Source organism: Fusarium falciforme, chromosome 1 (genome assembly GCF_026873545.1).
Source record: "Fusarium falciforme chromosome 1, complete sequence".
NCBI lineage: Eukaryota > Fungi > Ascomycota > Sordariomycetes > Hypocreales > Nectriaceae > Fusarium > Fusarium falciforme.
Window position 1 is genome coordinate 2,629,836 of NC_070544.1, and position 11,356 is coordinate 2,641,191.

Consider the following 11,356-nt stretch of genomic DNA (forward strand, 5'->3'; position numbering starts at 1 on the left):
GCGTCAAACATGTGATGAAAAGTAAAGGCCAGGAAGCTCCGTTTTGGTGAACGGTTCGTGACATCTTTCGCAGGGCTGAAAACGGACCAGAAACATGGCCGAGGTGGAGTATAGCAACACGTTCTAATTCTAGAAACAAAGGCCAGCAAGCGTAACGCCATTCGCCACTTTGTTAAAGCTGCCGAGTTGCTTAATAACCAAAGCCCTGGGATGAATACTGTACTGGGGTTGGCTGAAGCTCTGTATAATGACGACGGCCGAGTGTCATGATCAAGGACGCACCCCGGCAGCTCTTGAGATTCGCATTGCATTGGCACCGGGGGTTTCGGGCCTTCAAGCCTCAAAGGGGCCACTGCGGCTTACACGTCGGCCCCCAGTTAGATGGCCGACGATCCTGACGACGTTTCCCTCACAAGCCACACGGACCCTTGCTGAAGAGTCTGTGTCGCGGCCAATGCAATAGTGTTTTTTGCCATCGCCGGAGGCGCCTCTGAGCCAAGGAAGCGCAGCGCATCGTCGTCATGTCGTCATTCCTGCTTGTGCGACGGATGAAAGATAGGCGTGACGGGGCCTGAAACGGTGACGATCGGCGGTAAAGGTCTGGACCCCTGTTGACAGCAGGGTGGCGAAAGCGCCAGACAAGGAGGTGACCCTCTATCTAGGTGTCCAATGGCTTGGAATTAGGGTCATCGCTGTACCGCAACCTTTGCACTTCCCACACTCAACTCTGGTGCCAACCTTGGCCACTGCCTCGTCGTATGCAATTGACCACTTTTTGGCGATCCATCTGGGAGATTTGGCAATCAAAGGTGGCCGCGCAATTCAAACCCTAGGTATCTGTGTTATGAACCAGCCCGGAGCTTTTCGTCCGGCCCAGATTAGATGGGCGTTTCATTGGCCTGGTGGCGTCTCAGGGACCCTTCAAGGGTCCAAAAGGCACAGCTCGCGGTAGAGCACGCACATGTCGTTAGTCCGGATATAGCAGTCGTACGACAGGGACCCGGGTGCCGTGGCCGACAATTGGGACTGGAGCGTACATGGGAGCTTGAAGGACAAGGACAAGCTACGGCAGAGCTCTATAACACGGTAGTGGCGTGCCTGCGTAACTGCGTCAGAGATGACTGGCTTTGGTGACGGACACGAGAGATTCTGGGGTTCGACCGGGATGGAGATGCGCGGTCGAGACAGCATCGTGAAGTGGGAGAATCCCATTGTCGATCATCTGGTCGGGCCTTGACCCAAATAGACCCCAGAACAGCCCAAGGGTTGCCCAAGTCGTGATGACGGGGCAAGGGCCTCCAATGAGACGTTAGTGTAGCGGGAGGCTTATGGCCCGGGCGTATTGACTAGCAAGAGACGGTGGGCTGGTGGGTATTGACGGGCAGGTAAACGGGATAGATCGACATTGTCGAGGGTTGATGGGACGTCTGGTTGCTGCCTGTGAAACGCCGTTCAGAGATGCAGAACAAGGGCTCCAGGATTGAAGTGGCTCTCCTAGGCAAACGGCGGCTCTCTCGTTGTCAGCTGGACGGCGCCCGTTGCATCGCAGGGCGACCAACGCCATCAGCGCAACGACACGAGGCTTGTCGATCTTGCCAACTAGGACTCAGCAGCCGCGCAGACATCGAGGTGCCTGGCCCACGGTCAGTGCCGTGGCCACGGGCCAAGGAAGAGGCTCTGAAGCACTTGGGCAGGATGGGTCGGGTACCTAGGAGGAGGGGAGTGACCGAATGGACGGATTAGCAGGAACAGGAGAATGCGGGCGTGGAATTTGGGACCCAAGGTCATGGACCGGGCTGGACCCTCCAGAAGTGGTCCGAAGCCCCGTTGAGATGGTCCAACCTCCAGACCGAGGACTGCGAGATGCACCAGTGGCAGAACGCCGGGGCAGGGTGGTAGCAAGCGCCGCATTGGCCGGGGTGGTTCTTCTAGTCGAGCACTGCTGTGGCCATCATCGAATGGGGGAGGGCGGACATTGTTCCATGCTGCCCGACTCGTCCGTCGACGGCACAGCGAATTGACTTTTGATTTCTGGACGCTCGCAAGGGCACAGGCGGGCCTGTCGCGTGTCGATCGGATCTCAGGGACCTCCACCTTACCGCCTCGGCTATTCCCTGTCTCGCAGATCCCTGCTTGCTGCAGCTCACAAGTGGTTGTCTCGAACCACCGAGTGGCAACGGCTTCGTACGTGTCCCGAACGGCGGCCGGACGTGCCTTCTATTTGTGGTTTGCTGGCACAATTGACTCCCCGAAAGCAGTATGTACGTCGCGCATATCCTGGAATATCGAGTATGTGCCAAGGAACTGGGGCCTCGCGGAAGAGTAAGTGGCTGTACTCGATGTGCGTGCGTACGTCTGTATGCAGACGATTGCCATGCAAAGTGAGGCCGGGGAGATAAAAATGGGTGTAGGAGCGGACGCCAAATTCAAAATTGAATCGCGGCAAGAGAGTCGTTCCTACCAAGCTGATAGGCAGAGTTAAAATTCCGGGGCAGGAACGAGAGACATCATCCATTCCCCAAAAGGAGGAGGCATCACGGGACGGTGGCGAAAACGGTTCGTCAGGCAAGCGGGACGGGGAGTCTTACGTTCCCCTTCTGACACCATCTCCAACAAAAAATCCTTCGTCCACCAACGAGATGGAGCTGGTTGATGACCGTTTAATGTTTCAATGGTCATCACTCAACACCACATCTAAACGCTCAGAGCATTCAGCCACCGTCAGCAGAAACGCGGAGCCAGATCACCCCATGGCAGGCACCTCACCAGGCCTGGCCTGTCCGGTCCGTACTTACACTACTAATGGATACCAAGAGACCTTCTCGTTTCGGAGGCAGACGGTGGCTCCCCGTGGAGCCGTGGAACCCTTCAGGGACCTTTTGCCTCTGAGACAAGCCAGCCTAGGCAAAGAAAGCAAATTCCCACAGCAGAAATCAGAAGTGGAAGTCCAACTTACGCCACACCTCGCTCAGGCTCGGCGTCAAAATAGTCTCCAACCATGCTCGCTCCACAGCTGAATTGGATCCTCACGGTCACCCACCCCTACCACCTTTCCTGGTGCACACCCCCTCTCCTTGTCTGATGCTGGTCAAGTCGAGTTCTACTGTGGCTTTACCTCCCGGACCCCGTTTCCTTGCTGTCGGCGCCGTTTGTCGGCTCCCACACGCACCTCCAATCCCATTCCCAATCGTCTCTTGTCTCATCACTCATCACGAATTAGTGGCACCCGGTACCTGAATGCCCCATTCAGAGATGGTGGGTGAGCAGTGGCGGCATCTCTTGCTACCTCTTCAGCCACCGTCGGCTGATGGGTGGTGTTCGAATGGATGATGGATGCGGCCCAGCTGGACAGGGGATTTATGTTTGGAGTGGACAGGCGACAGAATAGATTATCGGAAACCGGGGGCCATGGTCACAAGGCAGTACCAACGACCGGCAGCACGGCAGCCTTACCTCGACTTGTACCGCCAACTTACAGCACCTCCATCCCGGTGAAGCTGCAAGCGTTGGCTGGCTAGCTGGGGCATCGCGTGGCTCAACTCGTTCTCCTCCTCTTGGGTCCATGATCCGAGACTGTCAACTTCATCTTCCTTCCCCTTCACCATGTCTCTTCCCGCCTAGCTTGCACCCTCTCCCCACCGAGCTCGAGCTCCTCCGCCTCGTCCTCCACCACTTCCTCCACTCACTCCTCCACCCAGTTGACCCGAGCAATTCCCATCCCAGAGCTCTGGTGACTTGAGGATTGTCGTCCATATTTCCCCATCTCTCGTATCAAGTCGTGATTCACGCCCCCCCTTGTATCTATCATCCCGTCATCTGGTCTCTTTCTGATCATCTACCCCATCCCTGCAGCATACCCTGCCTTACCGTCCAAGGCTTCCTTGAGCCCTAGCTCCGGAAGCTTTGACTGTTGGCCACTCGCTATCCCCGTTATTGAAGCCTCTTCTTCTTGTCCTTGGCCTGCCACATGGGTGTTCGCCTCCCTCTCTCGCCCCTTCTAGAGCTCCAAGCCTCACAAGCCTCCGGCGCCTTTCTTTCTTTTGAAGGGCATGGGGCTGTTGAATTCACCTGCTTCGTTTACACCTCTTGAGCCTTCTGCTGCTAGCTAGCCTTTTACTTACGCTGCCAGCGTGGTCCGACCCCAGGTCATCTCCATAACGCACCCCATCGTGCCTGTTCCCTTGGGATTTGTTTCGCACCTCAACGTTCCTCTGATCTGTGCATCTCGATCTCTCTCCAATTACTTCCCGTGCGGTAAGCCCTCTGTGTGGCTGACCGCCGTCTGGGGAGGGAATTTACTGCACATTTATTCTCTACTGCACCAGTCTTGCTTGCTGGTCCCTGGCCGAGCCGGTGTCCCTGTTGCGCCAAAAAGAAACACGACAACATCCATCCATTCTTCTTCAACCTCGCCGTTACTTTCAAAGTTCTTGTCCACTCTCTAGCCACTTGAGATTTGGTTCACTGGTCTTTGACGACTTAAGCAGCCCCCCGTGGGGCATCTCACGCCTTTCCTCAACCACCTTCTTTCAACAACTGTCTTTACCACCATTACGTTTTGTTCCTGTACTCGAATATCACGACTCTCCGGTGAATAAATCGACGAAAATTACATACAACTACCGTCCCCATCGTTCAGAGCTGTCTTCCGTCCCCTCCCCCACGCATCAAGCGGCACTGCCCGCTCTGACACACATTCTCGGCCCCAAAATTGTTCGAGATTTCCCCTCTCTAACCATTCCTTTACATCAACCAGTCACAGCCACCTAGCGAGGGCTTGGGTAGTTGCTTGTCCGGAAAAAACATCCCTGTTCACTCGTGGCTTCTTTGTTGGAAATTACACAAGCTCCCGCCTCGACTCCTCGCCTACTTCTGGATCGAATGACTTTGGACTACGAGTTGCTCGTTGCGTGAAAGGTTTGGACAAGTTACAAATACAATTCTCTGAATCAGGTGTGCAATTATTCTCTCGTTGGCCCCCAGACGGGCCAGATTGCTGACTAGCCAGCTCATAGTCAAGATAATCACATCTTCAACAACTCAAATGGGAGATATATCCGGTGCCCAGGCCACAGACGTGGGAGCACTTGACAAGGACACTGCAAAGGTTGGCGATCCGGGGGCATCTACCAGTCCACCACCCAGTCACGACGAGTCTCGAGCTTTTCCTGAGCATGACCCCTCTTCCCAGCCTCAACAGCATCCTATAGCCTCGCAGCACGCATATACATCTCAGTTCGACATGTCCCAGCCTCCCGCAGGCCATCGTCCTGGGCCCTACAACATGGGCCCCATGGGAAACGCCCTTCCTCCCGTTAATTATCGGTCAGGGCAGTATCCTCACGGCACTCCGCAGCGATACAACCCCGCGAGCTCACCGCCCATGATGCAGCAAATGGCCCATTTCTCGGGTCATCCATCGATGCCGGTGGCTGCCCAAGGATACTACCTCCAACAGCCACAGATGGCGCAGTACTACGGGAGTCAGATGCCCCAGGCTCAGCCAGGATCGACGATGGCTCCGAGGCAGAACATTACATACTACCCTAGCCAGATGATAATGAGTCCTCAACAGTCGGCATACTACTACGCCCCTGCTCCCCAATACCAGCCCGCAGCGCATCCTGTTCCCAATATCATGGTCGCCGGACACTACATGAATGGGAATCCCGGAACCAACGATCCCCGGACCATGATGCAGCCGGCAGAGACGGGTGGAAGTCATCCTCAGCCTCCCAAGCAAGGGCAAGGTAGGGCTAGGAAGCAATCTCGTGTCAGGAGCGAGCTAAAGCAGAGCCCAGATGGAGCTGAGAGGCGCCAGAGTGCCGTACGTGGCCCACCGCGAAAGCCGCGACAGAGTGGTAAGTCAACTTGCCTCGATGACAGTCAATGCTGGCTAAGAGTTATTTTCAGGGCATGCCATTTGGATTGGCAATCTTCCACCGCAGACTGATCTCATGAGCCTCGTCCACCATGTTTGCAAGGAAACGACAGGCTTGGAGTCGCTGTTCCTCATCTCCAAGAGCAACTGCGCGTTTGCCAACTTCAAAGATGAGGAAACCTGCAGCGCAGCACAGCAAAAGCTGCATGATTCCAAGTTCCAATCAGTTCGTCTTGTCAGTAGACTGAGGAAGAGCACAGTGGAGGGTGCTACCGGCGTAACGGCTCCGACTGGCCCTTCAGTGGCGACAACTACCAAGACGGATCAAGTGTCAGATGCCACGCCTATGCAAAGTGGGAGCCCAAACCCAGCAGATGAGCCGACGACGACGATGACTCCCAAGGCCGAGCCTGCTGAAGAGACGACACCGCAGAAGGACAAGTTCTTCATACTCAAGAGTTTAACGGTCGAGGACCTCGAATTGAGTGTCCGAACCGGCATATGGGCCACCCAGGCACACAACGAAGATGCTTTGAACAGCGCTTTCAAGGTAGGTGGCGCATCGTTTCGAATCTGTCATGGCAGTGAACTAACCAGACCGGTCAAATAGGGCGCTGATAGCGTCTACTTGATCTTCTCGGCCAATAAATCGGGTGAATACTTTGGTTATGCTAGGATGGTTTCACAGATTGACGAGGATCCCGCGGCGGCTATTGAGTTTGCGCCGACATCCCAGGTGGCAAGCGACCTCGACCTCCCAAAAGCTATACCGACCGAAGCGACCGAACACGCCCCTAAGGGGCGAATCATTGACGATTCCGCCAGAGGAACCATCTTCTGGGAAGCCGAACGGGAAGAATCAGAGGCATTATTGTCTGATGCCGAGAGTGAGAGTGAGATGTCGAGTGGGAAGAGTAATAGCGCGGAGGAGACAGGTACCAAAACTTGGGGCAAGCCCTTCAAGCTTGAGTGGCTTTCGACGAGTCGGCTTCCGTTTTACCGCACGAGAGGGCTACGCAATCCCTGGAATTCGAACCGCGAGGTGAAAATCGCACGAGACGGAACCGAGCTGGAGCCTTCAGTCGGTCGAAGACTGATTGGGCTCTTCAACCGAGTGCAGAGCCCAGGACCAGCTCATGCGGGCATCCGCGTGCCCATGGCCATGATGGCGGGCTTCCCCCCGATGCGGCCATATGGACAGTGAAGACTCGATCGAATTTAAGACAGGTTCTCAACATGCTACTCTCGATACTAGTCCACTGGATTTTCTCTACAGATGCGTTTATGGCTACGATAATTCAAAGAAGCGGGAACACAGGTTTCGGTTCTATGCTGGACATAGTTGGCATATTCACGACAGGCACGGATCATTGGCGGCGGCTCTCGATGTAACTATACAACACGATTCACGTCTCATGATGAAAACATTCGAATCTCCAGAACAAGTTTGCCGCTGCCCCGTGACGGGCTTGATTTTTCTGTTCAACCGAGGAGCTATCCATCTTTCAGGCTACTACTAATTTTCAAAAATGACGGGTCTTGGAACCAGCTCCGACAGCTAGCGGCTAAGCCATAAGGTGGCTCACTAATCAAGGCAAAGTGGCAACGGAACGCCCGGCCAGCAAGCCCTGCCGTCATTTTACATTGGCGGGCCGCGAGTACAATGTCCGAGAGGTTTCGGGAACGCCATGCTGGTTTGTCTGTCTCCATATCTGTGCGATGGCCATGGCAGGCTTGAGGTTGATGATCGCGGTGGCTTACGATTGTGGCTGAGGGGACCAGAATCGGGCGGTGGAGAGATTTAAAGGCTCCTATTAGCTGGACGACGAGAACTAATGCCAAAGGACAGTCGAATTGGCCACTGCTAGGGCGGGTTCTTGGAGTTCTCCTCTTGACTTGCGTTAGCTTGCTTGCAAGTTGGCCGGTTCAGAAGTTGCGCATCCTATCACGATGACGTCAATTGAGGTTCCTCTTGGAATCCAGACCCGGGTTTACCATAACCAAGTTGCCAACTCCGCATTGTGGGGCCGGGAGTCTTGCCTTCAAGACCCTGGCACTTACAACCTCAGATATGGCTTGGCGTCATCTGAGGCGAGAAAACAAGCCAACAGAGACCAACAGGGATACAAGCGGTCACAGTGAATCATGGTTTCAACGGCTGACCAGAAATCCTGTTTCCCCCATGCTGGGCCCTTGTCCTGTCGAACTTTGCACATCATAACTCGTCGAGCCACGATACCTTTGTTACGAGACAACACATCCCACAGCATTAGGCAATTCGTCAATGCACTGACAACCAAGTCAACTAATCATTCTAACCTGGATTTCTGTACTAGCACGAGTCGTGTGCGATGTCCAGATTCTGCTGTTATATCAACTTGCAGAGCCGAAACCTGGACCGGCCTTGAAACGGAGACATCCGAGCTATTCGACACGATGGTGATCAGTCCGTCTCTTTCGCGGTAGACAGCATGGATATCTACATCGTTACTTTACTAGCCGACACCTGTTGCCGAGCGGTAGGCCCCGTAAGGCCGCGAGAACCAGGCTGCTCCAAATGCGACTCTACAGCCGGAACTTCTACTACTTCTCGAGATCATATGCCGTTAACGGATGAGAATATTTCGGGGTGAGGAGCTGTTGGTGGTACGCGTTTTCAATACTACGGGGCTCCTCTTTCGGTTGGGTTCCTATCAAGAGATACAATGACAGTTCCGGCAGTATAGCCGCTATGGGCTAATGTGGAGTTGGAATCCTCAGTTTCTCTTTAGAGTAAGGTTATCTTGCTTTCGGATATTCTGAATTGGAGGCAAGGACAGAGTCGACATGAGCTGGACAAGGCAGGTATGTAAGTGAGGGGTGTTTCTTGGGTCAGAGTATACTACACATCTCTATGTTAGTTTATATCGACTTCTCTTTAGATTACCGTGGCCATTGCTTGGGACTTGCAGGCGGTAGCCTGCTTCTATGGTTGGACTGGCTGTGGTTGTGTTGTAATTTCGGCGAGGACAGAACTGATACGTTACCATTGGTATTGGTTCGTAAGCGGTTTCGGTTTCGGTAAAGGGGAGCACAGTTCTCGTTCTCGATACAAGGTTAGCCTTGAACCCAAAGCCGCACAACGCCGAGGGTGTGAGTTGCCCGGGTTGTTGGGGTGTAAACACCACCCTCTGGACATCGGCTAGTGGAGGAATTGGTGCTCCGTTTTAGCTGGAATAACTATGTGTCTGTGTTGGCGGTTAACTTGAGTAATCCCATGAGTCAGTTCTAATGTGACTCGGCAATATTTCAAGCCAAGGTTGATCTGTGGGTGCTTTAGAGTTTCCGATGGCACTTGTGCGACTCGTACTCCCCGAACAGGGTCTTTCTTGCGGCGCCTGGCGTCTGAAATTCTCCGACTGGGCTTGTCGGAGAGGGGTGGACAAAGCCAGCACATGGCCCTGACTGAAGGTTGTTGTCGCACGGAGGGGGGCTCATTGGACTCCCGTATGTGGGATTTCTGTTCTAGAACCCATGGTTTTCACTCATTTAGGGCTTGCTTCATCAGAGAAGGTGTTATCGTGGCATCGCGTGTACTTCTTGAGGTGACCAGGAGAACAGTTTGGGTGGTAAAGCTCCCACGCTGCTACTGAGGGTTCCCGAGCCAATGCAGTATGAATACTTGGTTCTTTTCGGAGGCTTATTCAGAAGCGGTTTCAGTGTAAACTACACTGGTCTCGTCCCGTAATTTGGGTATGTAGTCGAATCTACGGTACTGGTCCGATTTCGTAGAATCTGAATGCGCATCTTGCTTGCATTTCATCTATGTCGGCACATACTAGAGAGGGCCTGCGATTACCACACAACCGGAAAATAAAGACCAAAACCCATCAAAAACACTCCAAAATAACACACAGAGACTCACAGAAAGAAGAAAACCATGAAAAATGCATGTATTCAACATGTATTGCTTGGTTCCTCATGCTTGGTGGTTGGGATGAAGTCAGGTCTAGGGTATCCACCAAGTCTCGCATTGTCTCGCATTACATAATCAATCGCAAGGACCAAACTGACAAAGACCCTCTTCCATCTTGACAATCTATCAGATTCTTGAAAACGACGATTAATTGGAGTGCAATGCTAATTACCATTTTCGCCCGCTCCAATTAATCATAGAATATGCAGGAAGAATCATGAAGCAATTACGAGACCATGGAATTTTCGAGGTCGAGTGTCGAGCAAGCTCTCGTCATCCCATGCACTGCCGGAATTTGCTGGAAGCTTCCACCACCGTCTACCAGGTGCCGGCAGCTGCCGGCAGCAACGGGCATACACATTCATACGATTTGATGTCAACATCACGCCTGATGCTACGTCAGCCTGCGTGTGTCACGTCTTCTCTGCCTGTCTGAGACGGTCGCGTCAATTCTAGAAGCTCCAAGTGGAAGTCTTCGCGAGCATTCACGAAGGTCTGGGAAACGGCCATCTCGATCTGTCCTTCATCACCCCCAAGTATAAAGCAAGGCTTTACATCCCCCAAAGCTGGGAATCTTTCTTCATCAGAACACATACAAACAAACAACACAAGCAACATCTACAAAGCTCTCTTGCACTTTGCAAATCAACTCCTTCTTCAAGCTCTTCAAGCAATCAACCTGAAGCAACCCACACTCAACTCCATCACCTACCAACCAAACAAAATGGCTTTCTTCCCCCGCAACTTCTACAACTCCGACGCCTCCTTCACTCCCCTCTTCCGCCTTCTCGACGACTTCGACAGCTACTCTCGCCAGGGACAGGGACAGAATGGCCGCCGCAGTGGTCTGAGCCACTGGCAGCCGAAGTTTGATGTCCGCGAGACTGCAGAGGCCTATGAGCTCCACGGCGAGCTCCCTGGAATGAGCAAGGAGGACGTCCACATCGAATTCACCGAGCCCCAGACAATGCTCATCCGCGGCAAGACCGAGCGCACCTACACTGCCGGCACTCCCCCTGCTGGTCTGGTTGAAGACACTGCCGCGAGCGGTGCCATCACCGAGGGCAGCGACGACGGCAAGAGCTCGCACCACGCCACAGTTGAGGATGAGGCTGAGGCCAAGGCCCACGAGCAGGGCACCGAAGTCGTTCAGCAGCCCAAGGAGGAGGTCCAGAAGAAGCCTGCCGACTCTGCCAAGTACTGGCTCACTGAGCGCAGCTTTGGCGAGTTCTCTCGCAGCTTCAACTTCCCCACCCGCGTCGACCAGGACACCGTCTCTGCTACCTTCAAGGATGGTATCTTGAGCATCGTCGTCCCCAAGGCCAAGAAGCACGAGTCTCGACGCATCACCGTCAACTAAAAGACGCAACAACAATACCACTACCCAATCATGAGGTGTACTTGATAACGAATCGCGGAGGACGAGCACTACAGATGATTTGATTTGCAACTTTCCTTTTTCGAGTCAAGGCTGTTTAAAAACTCACACTCTCTGTATTACTCGCATGGACTGGTGTTTT

At 53.7% G+C, this 11,356-nt stretch overlaps 2 protein-coding genes across 2 annotated transcripts; both read left to right on the plus strand.

Annotated features, from left to right (window-relative positions):
* Positions 1-5,044: 5,044 nt before the first annotated feature.
* Positions 5,045-7,085, plus strand: NCS54_00069800 (YTH domain-containing protein; the record flags this gene model as incomplete). Its single annotated transcript, XM_053146343.1, has 3 exons — positions 5,045-5,861; positions 5,914-6,431; positions 6,492-7,085. 3 exons carry the CDS (start codon positions 5,045-5,047, stop codon positions 7,083-7,085), a joined length of 1,929 nt encoding a protein of 642 aa, XP_053002318.1.
* A 3,340-nt stretch (positions 7,086-10,425) lies between these two features.
* NCS54_00069900 (SHSP domain-containing protein) lies at positions 10,426-11,196 on the plus strand (the record flags this gene model as incomplete). The annotated part of the gene is made up of 1 exon (XM_053146344.1): positions 10,426-11,196. The coding sequence occupies exon 1, from the start codon at positions 10,561-10,563 to the stop codon at positions 11,194-11,196; it is 636 nt and encodes a 211-aa protein (XP_053002319.1). The 5' UTR covers positions 10,426-10,560.
* Between the last annotated feature and the right edge of the window lie 160 nt (positions 11,197-11,356).